A 17899-nucleotide genomic window follows, 5' to 3' on the forward strand; every position below is an offset into this window, starting at 1 on the left:
ATGATGCTTGTGGACATAATCCAGGCAGCGGTTACGTTTGCCATCGCAACTATCGGGAAAACAGTTTAGTAGTATATAAACGTAATTTCAAGGAGACAGGGTTGCCTTTTCTTACCCGAGAAGCAGACTGTGCTAGTGTTATGCTGTATTTTATACACACACACACACAGACACACACACACAGACACACACACACACACACACACACACACACACACACACACACACACACACACACACACACAAATAAAAGTTACGTTCATAGTTCTTGACCTTAATTGTCAATAATATCACGTTTTTATTTATTATCAATTATTTATTTCCACCAATTATTACATATATTTTCGCTCAGCTGTAAAGAATAACGTTCTTCATTTCTTCTTCTAATAATGCCACTGTTACATGGAGATCAGTGTTTTCTTATACATTTGATGGCTGATTAATTTGCAGTGTTGGTGTGCAGTATTTTTCATAGTCCATGCCTCTGTTGCTATGTAAGAGTCATTTTCATTTGACTTTCTAATTATTCGGAGGTGCACTCATTCAGTTACCTTCAATGACCTTTTGTTTGAGCATATCAACAACGACCCTTTGAGATTTACTGTTATAGCGCAATATCATTTACGGTATATTGTAAAGGATTGTTTGAATGTACTTTACACTCTAGTCAAAGACGTAACATGTCAATCACAAAGAAATGTGTTGACCCTCATTTTGTTATATATAAATCATTAAATATTGACAGACAATCAGACAATTTCATTCAGAAATTCCAAGAAAGCAAGCTGATATTTCCTGGCATTCTGTTCGTTTTGAAACTGGCTATTTCTGTGTTGAGCATTACAGAAAGGCGGGTTTTTGTAATGCTGTAGTCTGTTTCTTTTGGTTTGTAGTGTAATTTGTCAAAAGGCCACGGGGAGGCACTATAGACCATAAAACAGAGATGACTTTACTCTGGTTTTGACGCCCCTCCCAGATTAAGAGCGTGATGATGTCTTGTTGGGCTTTGACACAAAGAGACGCAGAAGGAGAGAGAGAGAAGGCTGGGACATGATCTGCATTGTGGACAAATTTAGATGAAAGGACCATAGTTTTTCCCGTACTTTCCTCGACGGATAACATCCACAACTTGTTTCTATGTTGATTTCACGTCGGATGGGATTATGTCTTCAATTAAGAGGAATCCTGTGGTAGCATACGTGTTATTTGTGCTGCTGGAATGTTACTGGGAAGCTGTGTCCGGACAGCTCTCCTACTCCATATCAGAAGAGGTGAATACAGGGACTTCTGTGGGAAATATAGCCAAGGATCTAAACCTCAGTGTAAATGATCTGGAGTCTCGCATGTTTCAGATTGTTACCGGATCAAAGAGAAAATTTTTCGAGGTGAATCTCCAGACTGGTATTCTCTTTGTCAATGATAGAATAGACAGAGAGGAGCTCTGTGCGAAGGCAACAAAATGCACAATAAGCGTAGAGGCTGTGATAAATTCTCCATTAAAGCTTTATCGTTTAGAAATAAACATTCTAGATGCTAATGATAATTATCCGTCTTTCAGTACTAATTCGCAAAGTATTGAAATACCAGAAAGCACATTACCGGGGGCCACATTTCTTGTGCTATCAGCCTATGATGCCGACGCAGGGAAAAATGGTATTAGTACATACAAGCTAAATCCAAATGACCATTTTTCATTAGCAGTGAACAAAAGAGACAGTGTGTCTGCTGAGCTCGTCCTCCAGAAACCTTTAGACCGAGAAAAACAGCCGGTAATTAAACTTATATTGACTGCTGTCGATGGTGGGACACCTCCGAAATCTGGAACATCAGAAATAATAATCAGTGTCTTAGACATCAATGATAACATCCCAGTATTTACCAAATCATTGTATAAAACAAGTATTACTGAAAATGTACCTCTCGGTGCTCCAGTCATAACAGTAACGGCATCAGACGCTGATGACGGGCCAAACGGGGAGATTTCATATTCACTGAGCAGCAAAGATCAAGACCATGTTTTGGAAATTTTTGAAATTGATGAACACACAGGTTTGTTGACAGTTAAGGGGATGATTGACTTTGAAGAGCACCCAGCTTTTGAAATCCGCGTGACAGCTAGTGATAAAGGCTCCCCTCCAATGGCAGCACAGTGCAAAGTATTAATAGAGATAGTGGATTTAAATGACAATGCCCCAGAAATATTTGTAACATCGCTGATTAACACAGTGAAAGAGGACGCAAAAATCGGTACTGCTGTTGCACTTGTCTCTGTACTGGACAGAGATGGAGGTAAAAATGGAGTTGTTCATTGTGATATTAAAAATGATAGCGCCTTTAAATTGGAAACAAATTACAAAAACTACTATTCTTTGGTAGTAGACGGACAGCTAGACAGAGAGAGTTCTTCACATTATAATATAACGATCACAGCTACAGATGATGGGATCCCTGCTCTCACGAGCACCAGAGACCTAACTGTTTATATTTCGGATGTCAATGACAACTCGCCTCGTTTTTCAGACACTTTGGTCAATGTTTCGTTGAAAGAGAACAGTCCGGTTAGAGCTGTTCTCACAAGAGTATCTGCAGTTGATGCAGACACTGACCAAAATGCCCAGGTGAGTTATTCAATTGTCGAAATTAACAGTAATTCATTGCCGTTATCTACGATGGTGAATATCAACTCAGAGACTGGAGATATAATCAATCTGCAGTCTTTTAACTTTGAGGAGTTAAAAATGTTTCAGTTTAAAGTTCAGGCCACAGACTCTGGTGTTCCTCCGCTCAGCAGCAACGTGACTGTGAACGTTTTTATTCTGGATGAGAATGACAACAGTCCTGCTATTCTGGCGCCCTATTCTGAGCACGGCTCCGTTAACAGTGAGAGCATCCCCTATTCTGCTGAAGCGGGCTACTTTGTGGCAAAGATCAGGGCTGTAGACGCAGACTCTGGATACAATGCGCTGCTTTCTTATCACCTGTCTGAGCCCAAAGGAAACAACCTCTTCCGGATCGGAACCAGCACCGGGGAAATCAGGACTAAGAGGAGAATGAGTGACAATGACCTGAAAATTCACCCCCTGGTGGTGTTGGTTTCTGATAACGGAGAACCCTCCCTGTCAGCTACTGTGTCTATTGATGTGGTGGTGGTTGAAAGCACAGCTGACATCCAGACTCCGTTCAGACATGTGCCTTCGAAGGAGGAGAGCTTCTCTGATTTAAACCTTTACCTGCTGATCGCCATTGTGTCGGTGTCAGCGATCTTTTTGCTGAGCCTCATCAGTTTAATAGCTGTCAAATGTCACAGGACAGACGGCAGTTTCGGCAAGTATGGCGCCCCAATGATCACCACCCACCCTGACGGGAGCTGGTCCTACTCTAAAGCTACTCAGCAGTATGACGTGTGTTTCAGCTCAGACACACTCAAGAGTGACATGGTGGTTTTCCCCGCACCGTTTCCACCTGTAGATGGAGAGCTAATCAGTATTAACGGAGGAGACACTTTTACCAGGACTCAGACTTTACCTAACAAAGAAAAGGTAAGGACATAGTTACATTAAGAACTTATTATTGCAATTTTTCTATGTTGAGAATTGGAGGTGTCCTTTTTAAAGTCACTTAAATGGGTTTGTGCTATGTAGCTGACAAGAAAATTTGAACTTCTGTTCGGGTTAAAATAGAAATTATATCAAGTATAACATGAGTAGAAACTAGCCTGCTGTGCATTTATTGATGGTTTCTCATTTGTTAACTACCTATTTGGTATTGTAACGTGTGAGTCGCTATCCATGGTGCTGAACGCAAGTTTGAGAATGTGTGGTCCCGGCATGTTTTAAACAGTGTTTTCTCCCTCTGCCTTTTGGATTGAAAAGAAACTAGATTTAGACAATTATACGGTTTTAGGTGATTTTTTACACACGTGTATTCTCTCAATTTTTAGCATTTTTGGAGGATTTATCTACGTCTCCCTCGTCTACATATTGCTTCTGCATTTACTGAAAAAAAGAGTGTTTGTGACGGGCTTTTGTTTGTGTGCTTTGTGTGTGCTATACTGATCTGGATTTGTATTTGCATTTTCTTCAGTTTAAAAACTATCTGACTCATTGTAGAAGCATGGTGGAGAGTAAATGAAATAGCTGAAAAACAATAAATAGATGAATATAACACGGGGTCTTATTGGCCATACGTTTCCCTCAGATTTGGTCAAATGTTTTCTAGGGAAATTAATGCGGGGATCTTTGTAATATTGTTTTGTGTTTGACGTCGAATGCAGTTCTTGCAAGTGTCCACATGGGGACATTGTAGACCATCACATTTGAGCTTCCTCTTTGGTGGCTCGGGGCTCCTCCCAGATTCAGAGGATGATTATTTTTCTCAGGCGACTGAAACAAAGAGACTTGGACGGTGAAAGAGGACGGTACCACGACGATTTTCGTGTGGTAGTTTAAATATGCTGACACATTTAATTCGTGTATTTTCTCACTGAGATCCAGTTCTTCGTTTCTGGGCGTTATTGGTCGGATATCTCTCTATGTTTTCTCTCGATGTATGGAATAATGCCTTTACCAAGCAGAACGAGCTCTGTGTGGATATATCTCTTGTTCGTGCTGCTGGATTGTTATTTGGAAGCGGTGTCTGGGCAGCTCTCTTACTCAGTCTCAGAGGAGGTAAACGTGGGGACTTCTGTCGGAAATATCGCCAAAGATTTGAACCTCAATGTCCAGGATTTGGAGTCTCGCATGTTTCAGATCGTTGCTGGATCAAAGAGAAAATATTTCGAGGTAAACCTAAAGACTGGTGTCCTCTACGTAAATGAGAGAATAGATCGAGAGGAACTCTGTGGCGATCAGCCTAAATGTTCCCTCAGCGTAGAAGCAGTTATTAATAACCCATTAAAACTGTACCGTATTGAAATTACAATTTTAGACGTGAATGATAATTCCCCAACATTTCTCAGCACGTCACAATTAATGAACATTAGTGAGAACACGGCAGCAGGAGCAAAATTTCCTCTGCATCCAGCTCATGATGCAGACGTCGGTAAAAATACTGTGAATACCTACAAGCTTAGCCAAAACGAACACTTCTCTCTTGATACACATAAAGGAGAGAGTGTAACTCCAGGATTACTGCTTCAGAGGGTTTTAGACAGAGAAACACAGCCTGTGATTCGACTCACGTTGACTGCTATTGATGGAGGAACTCCTTCTAAATCTGGCACTATGGTCATTATAATTAATGTCTTGGACAGTAATGATAATGCTCCCATATTCAGTAAAACACTATACAAAGCCAGTGTATATGAGAATGTCAAGATAGGAACATCAATAATTACTTTAAATGCTACTGATTTAGATGCAGGCCAAAATGGACAAGTCTTTTATTCATTCAGTGAAGTAGGTAGAGGGAAACAAACTGATCTGTTTGCTATAGATGAAAAAACTGGGACTGTAACAAATAAAAAGGATATTAACTTTGAAGAGAACAATGCATTTGAGATTCAAGTTCAAGCCAGTGATGGAGCTTCTTCTCCTCTGACCTCACACGCCAAATTATTGATTGAGGTTTTAGATGTCAATGACAATGCCCCAGAAATTTTGGTTACATCACTGTTAAACACAGTGAAAGAGGATGCGTCTATTGGCAGTGCAATTGCACTAGTTTCAGTATTTGATAAAGACGGAGGTAAAAATGGCATGGTGCAGGCTAAAATTTCCAATAATGTACCTTTTAAATTAGAGTCTAATTATAAGAATTACTATTCACTGGTGGTGGATGGTCCTCTTGACCGAGAGAGTGTATCATTATACAATATCAGCATCACTGCAATTGACGAAGGCAGCCCACCACTCTCCAGCACTAGTGTTATTCATGTACACATATCAGATGTAAATGATAACAAACCTCTCTTCACAGAAAGCATAATCAATGTCTATGTGAAAGAGAACAGTCCAGTAGGGGCAGTTATAAAAACAGTGTCAGCAATTGATGCTGACATCGATCAAAACGGTCATGTGAGCTATTCATTTTTACCTGACAACAGCAACTCGTTGCCACTTTCTACCATGGTAAACATCAATTCAGAGACTGGAGACATAATCAGTTTGCAGTCATTTAATTTTGAGGAGTTGAAAACGTTTCAATTTAAAGTTCAGGCCACAGACTCTGGTGTTCCTCCGCTCAGCAGCAATGTGACTGTGAACGTTTTTATTCTGGATGAGAATGACAACAGTCCTGCTATTCTGGCGCCCTATTCTGAGCATGGCTCCGTTAACAGTGAGAGCATCCCCTATTCTGCTGAAGCGGGCTACTTTGTGGCAAAGATCAGGGCTGTAGACGCAGACTCTGGATACAACGCACTGCTTTCTTATCACCTGTCTGAGCCCAAAGGAAACAACCTCTTCCGGATCGGAACCAGCACCGGGGAAATCAGGACTAGGAGGAGAATGAGTGACAATGACCTGAAAACTCACCCCTTGGTGGTGTTGGTTTCTGATAACGGAGAACCCTCCCTGTCAGCTACTGTGTCTATTGATGTGGTGGTGGTTGAAAGTACAGCTGACATTCAGACTCCGTTTAGACATGTGCCTGTGAAGGAGGAGAGCTTCTCTGATTTAAACCTGTATCTGCTGATCGCCATTGTGTCGGTGTCAGCGATCTTTCTTCTGAGCCTCATCAGTTTAATAGCTGTCAAATGTCACAGGACAGACGGCAGTTTCGGCAGGTATGGCGCTCCAATGATCACCACCCACCCTGACGGGAGCTGGTCTTACTCTAAAGCTACTCAGCAGTATGACGTGTGTTTCAGTTCAGACACACTGAAGAGTGACATGGTGGTTTTCCCCGCACAATTTCCACCTGTAGATGCGGAACTGATCAGTATTAACGGAGGAGACACTTTTACCAGGACTCAGACTTTACCCAGTAAAGAAAAGGTGAGTCCAATCAAGTGTACATACATTCCTTCTATGCTACTTTGGGGTTTCAGATCCATGCCACATTTCCAAAACACTGCAATAACTATGGCCTTTCATTTGAAATGTTGAGAGAAAACAAATTGTGCTACACATGGTATTGCATTTTTGCAAACAAACATCTAAGTTGCATATACTTACTTTTAGATTAAAAGAACATTGCTCGTATTAGTTAATACTGTATTTCTTGCATGCTATTATAATCTGATTCCCATTTCTGAAACTGAATAATGACCTTTATTTCCCCACACAATGTAATTTATCATGGTTATAAGTAGTAACAGTAGCTTCTAAATACTAGATATTTTGGAAACATGAACTGTTGGCACTGGCTTTCTGCTTTGAAAGTTTGGAAACATAATCTTCTCTATCATAATCTTTCAACCCTTCTGACTACATTTTGCATCTGAGTTAATCTTACTGAGCATCTACTCTCTCCAGATGCTTTGTTTCAATCACAGACCTATTCCAGCCTGGGAGAAAAGCGTTCGGTGCTGTCCGTGGTCCTGAAATAAGGACCAGTTTCTTAAATGAGCCTGTAATAAACAGATTCATTCGGTTTCCTGTTTTCATAAGCTTTAAAGACAGATCTATGTAACTTTGAATGAGAGGAGGAGAGTGATATCACTGAATTCGCTTTAGTAGGGCATGTAACTGCAGATATTAAAAATCACCACAAGGCGACAGTGTAGACCATAACATGGAGATTTCTCTTTTCGTCTTTAATGCCCCTCCCAGAGTTCACACAGCTTAGTAACAAAGAGACGTAAAACGCGAGGGTACAGTTCGACAACTGCCTTTCGAGTCCCGTCTGAAAAGAGGGGAAAAACCAACTACTATACTGTCTTCGCCTGGATTTTTTTTATAGGAACCGTCAGATCTGAATCTATGCCGTGCTTACATCGGAGGAAGTATGCCTTTACCGAGCAGCAAATCCTCTGTCTGGATATATTTAATGCTTCTGATACTGGGTCGTTTCTGGCATGCAGCGTCTGCGCAGCTCTCTTATTCCGTGTCAGAGGAGGTAAATCCGGGGACATTTGTCGCAAATATCGCTAAGGATCTACACTTAAACACACAGGATTTGGAGTCCCGTATGTTCCGAATTGTTGCTGGATCAAAGAAGAAATATTTCGAGGTAAATACGAAGACAGGAATCCTCTACGTTAGTGAGAGAATAGACAGAGAGGAGTTGTGCGCGAAAGCTGCTAAATGTACTGTAAATATAGAGGCTGTGATAAATGAGCCTCTAAAGCTGTACCGTATAGAAATTAATATTATTGACGTCAATGATCATTTTCCCTATTTCATAGCGAAGTCACAGAGTATAGACATTGCTGAAAGCACGTTGCCTGGGATAAAATTTCCCCTACTGCAAGCTTACGATGCAGATGTAGGAAAGAATGCCATAAACACATACAAGCTCAACACTAATGAGCATTTCTCATTGGCAATAAGTAAATCGGGAGAGAGTATTTCCACTGAGCTGGTGTTACAGAAACCGTTAGACCGAGAAAAAGAGCCTATGATAACGCTTACTTTAACAGCGTTAGACGATGGAAGTCCACCAAAGTCTGGAACATCAGATATCATAATTCATGTTTTGGATAATAACGATAACACGCCGGTGTTTGCAAAGTCACTGTACAAAACGCGTGTATATGAGAATGTGCCTATCGGTACCACTCTTTTGACTTTAAATGCTACAGACGCAGACGAAGGGACAAACAAAGAAATCGTATATACACTTAGCACACAGGAACAAGACCGCATACTGCAGATTTTTAAAATCGACCCAAACACAGGCACACTGACAGTTGAAGGAAATGTAGATTTTGAAGAAAATCCTGCATTTGAGATTCGTGCACAGGCGAGCGATAAAGGTACACCTCCGATGTCTGCTCATTGTAAAGTGCTGGTAGAAGTGGTGGACCTAAACGATAACGCTCCTCAGATCACTGTGACGTCATTGTTGAACGCGGTGAAAGAGGACGCTAAAATAGGTACTGCTGTTGCACTTGTCACTGTGATGGACAAGGACGGAGGAAAGAATGGTGAAGTGCATTGCACAATAGATGGAAAGACGCCATTTAAATTAGAAAATAACTATAAAAACTATTATTCGTTAGTAGTCGATGGGCCGCTAGACCGGGAGAGTATCTCTCACTATAATGTCACCGTAATAGCAAGAGATGAAGGCAACCCACCTCTCTCCAACACCAGTATTATTGTTATTCACGTTTCCGATGTCAATGATAACGCACCTCAGTTCTCAGCTCCTGTCATTAATATTTATGTAAGGGAGAACAGCCCAGTAGGAGCAGTTCTCAAAACAGTATCCGCGCTTGATGCTGACATGAATGAAAATGGCCAGGTGAGTTACAATTTTTTAGAAAGAAACACAAACTCTGTCCCGCTGTCTACAATGATTAACATCAACTCAGAGACTGGAGATATAGTCAGCCTGCAGTCTTTTAACTTTGAGGAGTTGAAAACGTTTCAGTTTAAAGTTCAGGCCACAGACTCTGGTGTTCCTCCGCTCAGCAGCAACGTGACTGTGAACGTTTTTATTCTGGATGAGAATGACAACAGTCCAGCTATTCTGGCGCCCTATTCTGAGCACAGCTCCGTTAACAGTGAGAGCATCCCCTATTCTGCTGAAGCGGGCTACTTTGTGGCAAAGATCAGGGCTGTCGACGCAGACTCTGGATACAATGCGCTGCTTTCTTATCACCTGTCTGAGCCCAAAGGAAACAACCTCTTCCGGATCGGAACCAGCACCGGGGAAATCAGGACTAGGAGGAGAATGAGTGACAATGACCTGAAAACTCACCCCTTGGTGGTGTTGGTTTCTGATAACGGAGAACCCTCCCTGTCAGCTACTGTGTCTATTGATGTGGTGGTGGTTGAAAGCACAGCTGACATCCAGACTCAGTTCAGACATGTGCCTATGAAGGAGGAGAGCTTCTCTGATTTAAACCTGTATCTGCTGATCGCCATTGTGTCGGTGTCAGCGATCTTTCTGCTGAGCCTCATCAGTTTAATAGCTGTCAAATGTCACAGGACAGACGGCAGTTTCGGCAGGTATGGTGCCCCAATGATCACCACCCACCCTGACGGGAGCTGGTCTTACTCTAAAGCTACTCAGCAGTATGACGTGTGTTTCAGCTCAGACACACTGAAGAGTGACATGGTGGTTTTCCCCGCACCGTTTCCACCTGTAGATGGAGAGCTAATCAGTATTAACGAAGGAGACACTTTTACCAGGACTCAGACTTTACCTAATAAGGAAAAGGTAAGGACATAGTTACATTAAGAACTTATTATTGCAATTTTTCTATGTTGAGAATTGGAGGTGTCTTTTTAAAGTCACTTTAAAGGGTTTTGTGCTATGTAGCTGACAAGAAAATTAAATTTGAACTACTGTTCGAGTTAAAATAGAAATTATATCAAGTATAACATGAGTAGAAACTAGCCTGCTGTGCATTTGTTGATGGTTTTCTCATTTGTTAACTACCTTTTTGGTATTGTAACGTGTGAGTCGCTATCCATGGTGCTGAACGCAAGTTTGAGAATGTGTGGTCCCGGCATGTTTTAAACAGTGTTTTCTCCCTCTGCCTTGTGGATTGAAAAGAAACTAGATTTAGACAATTATACGGTTTTAGGTGATTTTTTACACACGTGTATTCTCTCAATTTTTAGCATTTTTGGAGGATTTATCTACGTCTCCCTCGTCTACATATTGCTTCTGCATTTACTGAAAAAAAGAGTGTTTGTGACGGGCTTTTGTTTGTGTGCTTTGTGTGTGCTATACTGATCTGGATTTGTATTTGCATTTTCTTCAGTTTAAAAACTATCTGACTCATTGTAGAAGCATGGTGGAGAGTAAATGAAATAGCTGAAAAACAATAAATAGATGAATATAACACGGGGTCTTATTGGCCATACGTTTCCCTCAGATTTGGTCAAATGTTTTCTGGGGAAATTAATACAGGGATCTTTGTAATAATGTTTTGTGTTTGATGTCGAATGCAGTTCTTGCAAGTGTCCACATGGGGACATTGTAGACCATCACATTTGAGCTTCCTCTTTGGTGGCTCGGGGCTCCTCCCAGATTCAGAGGATGATTATTTTTCTCAGGCGACTGAAACAAAGAGACTTGGACGGTGGAAGAGGACGGTACCACGACGATTTTCGTGTGGTAGTTAAAATATGCTGACACATTTAATTCGTGTATTTTCTCACTGAGATCCAGTTCTTCGTTTCTGGGCGTTATTGGTCGGATATCTCTCTATGTTTTCTCTCGATGTATGGAATAATGCCTTTACCAAGCAGAACGAGCTCTGTGTGGATATATCTCTTGTTCGTGCTGCTGGATTGTTACTTGGAAGCGGTGTCTGGGCAGCTCTCTTACTCAATCTCAGAGGAGGTAAACGTGGGGACTTCTGTCGGAAATATCGCCAAAGATTTGAACCTCAATGTCCAGGATTTGGAGTCTCGCATGTTTCAGATCGTTGCTGGATCAAAGAGAAAATATTTCGGGGTAAACCTAAAGACTGGTGTCCTTTACGTTAATGAGAGAATAGATCGAGAGGAACTCTGTGGCGATCAGCCCAAATGTTCCCTCAGCGTAGAAGCAGTTATTAATAACCCGTTAAAATTGTACCGTATTGAAATTGTAATTTTAGATGTGAATGATAATTCCCCATCATTTCTCAGCACGTCCGATTTAATGAACATTAGTGAGAACACGGCAGCAGGAGCAAAATTTCCTCTGCATCCAGCTCATGATGCAGACGTCGGTAAGAATACTGTCAATACATACAAGCTCAGCCAAAACGAACACTTCTCCCTGGTCACACTTAAAGGAGAGAGTGTAACTCCAGAATTACTGCTTCAGAAGGTTTTAGACAGAGAAAAACAGTCTGTAATTAAACTCACGTTGACTGCTATTGATGGAGGAAATCCTACTAAATCTGGTAGTATGACTATAATAGTAAATGTGCTGGACATTAACGATAACGCTCCCCTTTTCAGTCAAACTCTATACAAAGCCAGTGTACATGAGAATGTCAAGATAGGAACGTCGATAGTAACGTTAAATGCTACTGATTTAGATGCAGGCCAAAATGGACAAGTCTTTTATTATTTCAGTGCAGGAGGCAGAGGAAAAGAAACAAACGTTTTCGCTATAGACGAAAAAACTGGGACTGTAACAAATAAAAGGAATATCGACTTCGAAGAGAACAATGCATTTGAGATTCGAGTTCAAGCCAGTGATGGAGCGTCTTCTCCTCTGACCTCACATGCAAAATTACTAATTGAAGTTTTAGATGTCAATGACAATGCCCCAGAAATTTCAGTTACATCACTGTTAAACACAGTGAAAGAGGATGCGTCTATTGGCACTGCAATTGCACTTGTTTCAGTATTTGATAAAGACGGAGGTAAAAATGGCATGGTGCACACTAAAATTTCCAATAATGTACCTTTTAAATTAGAGTCAAATTATAAGAATTACTATTCATTGGTTGTGGATGGTCCTCTTGACCGAGAGAGTGTATCTCAATACAATATCAGCATCACTGCAACTGACGAAGGCAGCCCATCACTCTCTAGCACTAGTGTTATCCATGTACACATATCAGATGTAAATGATAACAAACCTCACTTCACAGAAAGCATAATCAATGTCTATGTGAAAGAGAACAGTCCAGTAGGGGCAGTTATAAAAACAGTGTCAGCAATTGATGCTGACATCGATCAAAACGGTCATATGAGCTATTCATTTTTACCTGACAACAGCAATTCGTTGCCACTTTCTACCATGGTAAACATCAATTCAGAGACTGGAGACATAATCAGTTTGCAGTCATTTAATTATGAGGAGTTGAAAACATTTCAGTTTAAAGTTCAGGCCACAGACTCTGGTGTTCCTCCGCTCAGCAGCAACGTGACTGTGAACATTTTTATTCTGGATGAGAATGACAACAGTCCTGCTGTTCTGGCGCCCTATTCTGAGCACGGCTCCGTTAACAGTGAGAGCATCCCCTATTCTGCTGAAGCGGGCTACTTTGTGGCAAAGATCAGGGCTGTAGACGCAGACTCTGGATACAATGCGCTGCTTTCTTATCACCTGTCTGAGCCCAAAGGAAACAACCTCTTCCGGATCGGAACCAGCACCGGGGAAATCAGGACTAGGAGGAGAATGAGTGACAATGACCTGAAAACTCACCCCTTGCTGGTGTTGGTTTCTGATAACGGAGAACCCTCCCTGTCAGCTACTGTGTCTATTGATGTGGTGGTGGTTGAAAGTACAGCTGACATTCAGACTCCGTTTAGACATGTGCCTGTGAAGGAGGAGAGCTTCTCTGATTTAAACCTGTATCTGCTGATCGCCATTGTGTCGGTGTCAGCAATCTTTCTTCTGAGCCTCATCAGTTTAATAGCTGTCAAATGTCACAGGACAGACGGCAGTTTCGGCAGGTACGGCGCCCCAATGATCACCACCCACCCTGACGGGAGCTGGTCTTACTCTAAAGCTACTCAGCAGTATGACGTGTGTTTCAGCTCAGACACACTCAAGAGTGACATGGTGGTTTTTCCCGCGCCGTTTCCACCTGTAGATGCGGAGCTGATCAGTATTAATGGAGGAGACACTTTTACCAGGACTCAGACTTTACCCACTAAAGAAAAGGTAAGATCATACAAAGTCGATATGTTAATCATTTGCTTTAGTTCTTTGATTTGCGATATTATCTCTTACACTGCAACGTAAAGAGGATTGTCATGTGCTTAATTTTATGTTGGGAATCAGGCTGTTTCTATGCATCTGTAGAATTCATTCACGTCGCAGTTCTTATAGTCAAAGTTATTGCTGAATAACTTTTGAGAATGTTCCTTCCCGTAAACAGTCTCATCACATTTTAATGTGAAATAAACCCCGTAGTTTCATGATTTGATTTTTGTAAAGCTCAAGTCTAGAGGGCAACGTTGTCTTTCGTGTTGCTGACTTTGACGAGTCGGCCGTTCTACAACTAAGTGTAATTTGCGTAAAAACGAGCTAGATACTTCTTGTCGCTTCAACTTAAAAATATAATTTGAAGTGATCTTATTCGGTCCTGTTGCTTTGCAAACATTGAGATAAAATCTATTTTGTAAAGAATTGTAGGAATATTCACTACTTTTCATCTGTGATACCGCACACAAAATATCGCTGTCTGTGGTGCTGAATTCATGTTTTGGATGCAAGACCAATATGCAAAAACACAGTAAAGAGAGAAAAGCATATAGTTTTGATACTTTGCTGATCGGAGTGACCGTCTGATCATTGGTTCTAGATAGTCACAAACTATGTGCCTTGTTGCGTAAACAAAAGGTGAAAAAAATGTCTTTACGTCAGATCAACCATTTTAGGTCTTCTTACAGGATGCTTTGCCACGCTGCAGTGTAATGATGCTCTATCCATGGTGTTGAAATATGTGGCGAATGCACTCCGCTGAAACGGCTTAGTACTCAGTGTAATGAAGATTGTGTCCTTTAGTCGTTTATCACTGACAGTGATTTCAATTCTGGTGATTTCTAAGAAAAAGCAATGGTTGATGTGTTTATTTCTACACGTTGTAGTTATTTCAAATGGCCATGAGGTGACACTATAGACCGTAACACCGCCTGCAGGTCGCTGATGTGTAGAGGCTCCTCCCATATGAGAAGGATCATTATTTGTCTCAGTGCTTTGTTAGAATGAGCAGAAAGGCGAAAGAGAATGGAGCTATGAAATAATCTGACGTTCAGTTTGATGTTCATGATCTTTTGGAGTAAATAGGCGAAAAACACGTCGATATACGGATCTATGCTTTGTTCTCCCTGTATGGAATTATGCATCTGCCGACAAAAAAGACGACTATTGGAATATATCTAGTGCTTGTTATCTTGGAGTATAACTGGGGAGCGGTATCTGGGCAGCTCTCCTATTCCGTCTCAGAGGAGGTAAACCTGGGGACGTCTGTCGGAAATATCGCTAAAGATTTGAACCTCAATGTCCACGACCTGGAGTCACGTATGTTTCAGATTGTTACTGGATCAAAGAGAAAGTATTTCGATGTAAATTTGAAATCGGGCTTCCTCTACGTCAGTGAGAGAATAGATAGAGAGGAGCTCTGCGCGAAAGCTACAAAATGCACACTGAATATAGAGGCTGTGGTTAACAATCCACTGAAACTTTACCGTATTGAAGTTAATATTCTTGATGTAAATGATAATTACCCCACATTCAGTGCCAAATCACAGACTATCGACATAGCAGAGAGCATATTACCGGGAGCGACATTCCCTGTGCTGTCGGCCTACGATGCTGATGTGGATAAAAATGGTATTAACACGTACAAGCTAAATACCAATGAATATTTTTCTTTAGCGGTGCACAGAGGGGAGAGTGTGTCAGCCGAGTTAGTCCTTCAGAAAGCATTAGACCGAGAGAAACAGGCTTTAATTAAACTCACACTGACCGCTGTAGACGGGGGGACACCACTAAAGTCAGGCACGTCAGAGATCATAATTAATGTCTTGGACACAAATGATAATATCCCAACTTTTACCAAAACATTGTATAAAACAAGTATCATAGAAAATGCACCACTTGGCACTACAGTAGTTACAGTGACTGCAACTGACGCTGACGAGGGGACAAACAAAGACATTGTATATTTACTAAATTCGAAAGATCAGGATCATGTGTTGGACATTTTTGAGATTGATTCAGAATCAGGAATAATAACAGTTAAAGGAAAAATTGACTTTGAAACAAATCCTGCCTTTGAAATTCGTGTACAGGCTGCTGACAAAGGCCAGCCTCCGTTAACAGTACAGTGTAAAGTATTAGTGGAGGTGGTGGACCTGAATGACAATGCGCCTGACATCACGGTGACGTCACTGCTCAGCACCGTGAGGGAGGACGCTGAAATTGGTACTGCCATTGCACTTGTTTCAATTCTTGACAGAGATGGAGGCAAAAACGGTGAAGTCAAATGTGAAATATTGAATTCTGTCCCCTTTGAATTAGACACAAATTATAAAAATTATTATTCTTTAGTTATTGGTGCAGCCCTAGACAGGGAACTTATTTCTCACTACAATATCACTATTAAAGCTACTGATGAAGGAAAGCCCCCTCTCTCCAGCACCAGTGTGGTTATTGTTCAGGTTTCTGATATAAATGACAATGCACCTCTGTTTTCAGAGAGTGTAATTAATATGTATGTGGAAGAAAACAGTCCAGTTGGGACAGTTTTGAAAGCCGTATCTGCAGCTGATACTGACATTAGTGAAAATGGCCGAGTAAGCTATTCATTAGTCAGTGATAATAACTTAGTGTTGTTGTCTTCAATGATTAACATTAACTCAGAGACTGGAGATATAATCAGCCTGCAGTCTTTTAACTTCGAGGAGTTAAAAATGTTTCAGTTTAAAGTTCAGGCCACAGACTCTGGTGTTCCTCCACTCAGCAGTAACATTACTGTGAATGTTTTTATTCTGGATGAGAATGACAATAATCCAGCTATTCTTGCGCCCTATTCTGAGCACGGCTCCGTTAACAGTGAGAGCATCCCCTATTCTGCTGAAGCAGGCTACTTTGTGGCAAAGATCAGGGCTGTAGACGCAGACTCTGGATACAATGCACTGCTTTCTTATCACCTGTCTGAGCCCAAAGGAAACAACCTCTTCCGGATCGGAACCAGCACCGGGGAAATCAGGACTAAGAGGAGAATGAGTGACAATGACCTGAAAACTCACCCTTTGGTGGTGTTAGTTTCTGATAATGGAGAACCCTCCCTGTCAGCTACTGTGTCTATTGATGTGGTGGTGGTTGAAAACACAGCTGACATCCAGACTCCGTTCAAACACGTGCCTGTGAAGGAGGAGAGGTTCTCTGATTTAAACCTGTATCTGTTGATTGCCATCGTGTCGGTGTCAGCGATCTTTCTGCTGAGCCTCATCAGTTTAATAGCTGTCAAATGTCACAGGACAGACGGCAGTTTCGGCAGGTACGGCGCCCCAATGATCACCACCCACCCTGACGGGAGCTGGTCTTATTCTAAAGCTACTCAGCAGTATGACGTGTGTTTCAGCTCAGACACACTTAAGAGTGACATGGTGGTTTTCCCTGCGCCGTTTCCACCTGTAGATGGAGAGCTAATCAGTATTAACGGAGGAGACACTTTTACCAGGACTCAGACTTTACCTAATAAAGAAAAGGTAAGAACACTGGCATAAATTTTATTACTGCACTACATTTTGGTTGATAGTCAACTGTGAAATTGTAGTTTTTAATGGTAATTTCAATGGGCTTTGTGCTACCTAAGTAACAACAAGCTTTCATTGTAATGGACTTTATGTGCAGGTTTAATGAAAATTAAACAAGGTTGTTGTGATATGTTGATATAGGTCTGCTGTAGATACAGTATATTATATTGCAGTCTCCTCGTTTTTGGCTGCTGACTGCATTTCAATGTGTATGTAACTGTCCGTGGTGCTGAAAGCAAGATTCTGATCATCTTCTGCCTGCAGCACCCATCACATCTGGAAAAAATATACTTCCTTCCAATAAGTTAGGTCTACGTCCAATGATGCAGTATATCTACAAATGTACATATATATTTTATTCTTTTTTTTTATTTTATATTTATTGTATGATGAGAATAGCATGTGAAAATTCATCATTCAGTCATCCTTTGGCTACTCACTCAAAATTGTTCAAGTCAGTGTTCTTGTGACTTTCATTTGACAGTGCTAGTATTTTTGAGGTGTGTGTCTGACTATTCACAGATTCTATTATTTGGTGTTTCCATTATTATTTTATCTGTTAAAAGTGACTTCTGTAATGACTTTGTAATACCTAAACCAAATAGCAACCCATTACCTCAGTC

The 17899-nt window shown here is 41.2% G+C and overlaps 3 protein-coding genes across 5 annotated transcripts in view; all 3 read left to right on the forward strand.

Annotated features, from left to right (window-relative positions):
* The first annotated feature begins 960 nt into the window (after positions 1–960).
* Positions 961–17899, forward strand: part of LOC121902499 (protocadherin alpha-C2-like) — a 90886-nt gene continuing 73947 nt past the window's right edge. The window contains exon 1 of one of the 3 annotated variants that reach the window (XM_042419827.1): positions 961–3539. In XM_042419827.1, the coding sequence (XP_042275761.1) occupies positions 1164–3539 (2376 nt within the window). In that variant the 5' untranslated portion in view covers positions 961–1163. Of the gene's footprint in view, positions 3540–7781; positions 10270–11197; positions 13672–17899 lie in introns of those variants that run through there. The other 2 variants (XM_042419823.1, XM_042419820.1) reach the window with 2 other exon arrangements.
* LOC121902215 (protocadherin alpha-10-like) lies at positions 4357–7489 on the forward strand. Its single transcript, XM_042419474.1, has 2 exons — positions 4357–6935; positions 7436–7489. The coding sequence occupies exons 1-2, from the start codon at positions 4545–4547 to the stop codon at positions 7487–7489; spliced, it is 2445 nt and encodes an 814-aa protein (XP_042275408.1). The 5' UTR covers positions 4357–4544.
* LOC121902515 (protocadherin alpha-3-like) lies at positions 14741–17252 on the forward strand. The gene has a single exon (XM_042419849.1). It carries the CDS (start codon positions 14853–14855, stop codon positions 17244–17246), a length of 2394 nt encoding a protein of 797 aa, XP_042275783.1. The 5' UTR covers positions 14741–14852; the 3' UTR covers positions 17247–17252.

Source organism: Thunnus maccoyii, chromosome 8 (genome assembly GCF_910596095.1).
Source record: "Thunnus maccoyii chromosome 8, fThuMac1.1, whole genome shotgun sequence".
Taxonomy (NCBI): domain Eukaryota; kingdom Metazoa; phylum Chordata; class Actinopteri; order Scombriformes; family Scombridae; genus Thunnus; species Thunnus maccoyii.

Excerpts from the sequence above, each read along its gene's own strand:
- LOC121902215 (XM_042419474.1), top strand. The coding sequence starts at position 4,545 with ATGTATGGAATAATGCCTTTACCAAGCAGAACGAGCTCTGTGTGGATA. Across the intron at positions 6,936-7,435 it reads CTTTACCCAGTAAAGAAAAG|ACCTATTCCAGCCTGGGAGA; the intron begins GTGAGTCCAATC and ends TTTCAATCACAG.
- LOC121902515 (XM_042419849.1), top strand. The coding sequence starts at position 14,853 with ATGCATCTGCCGACAAAAAAGACGACTATTGGAATATATCTAGTGCTT.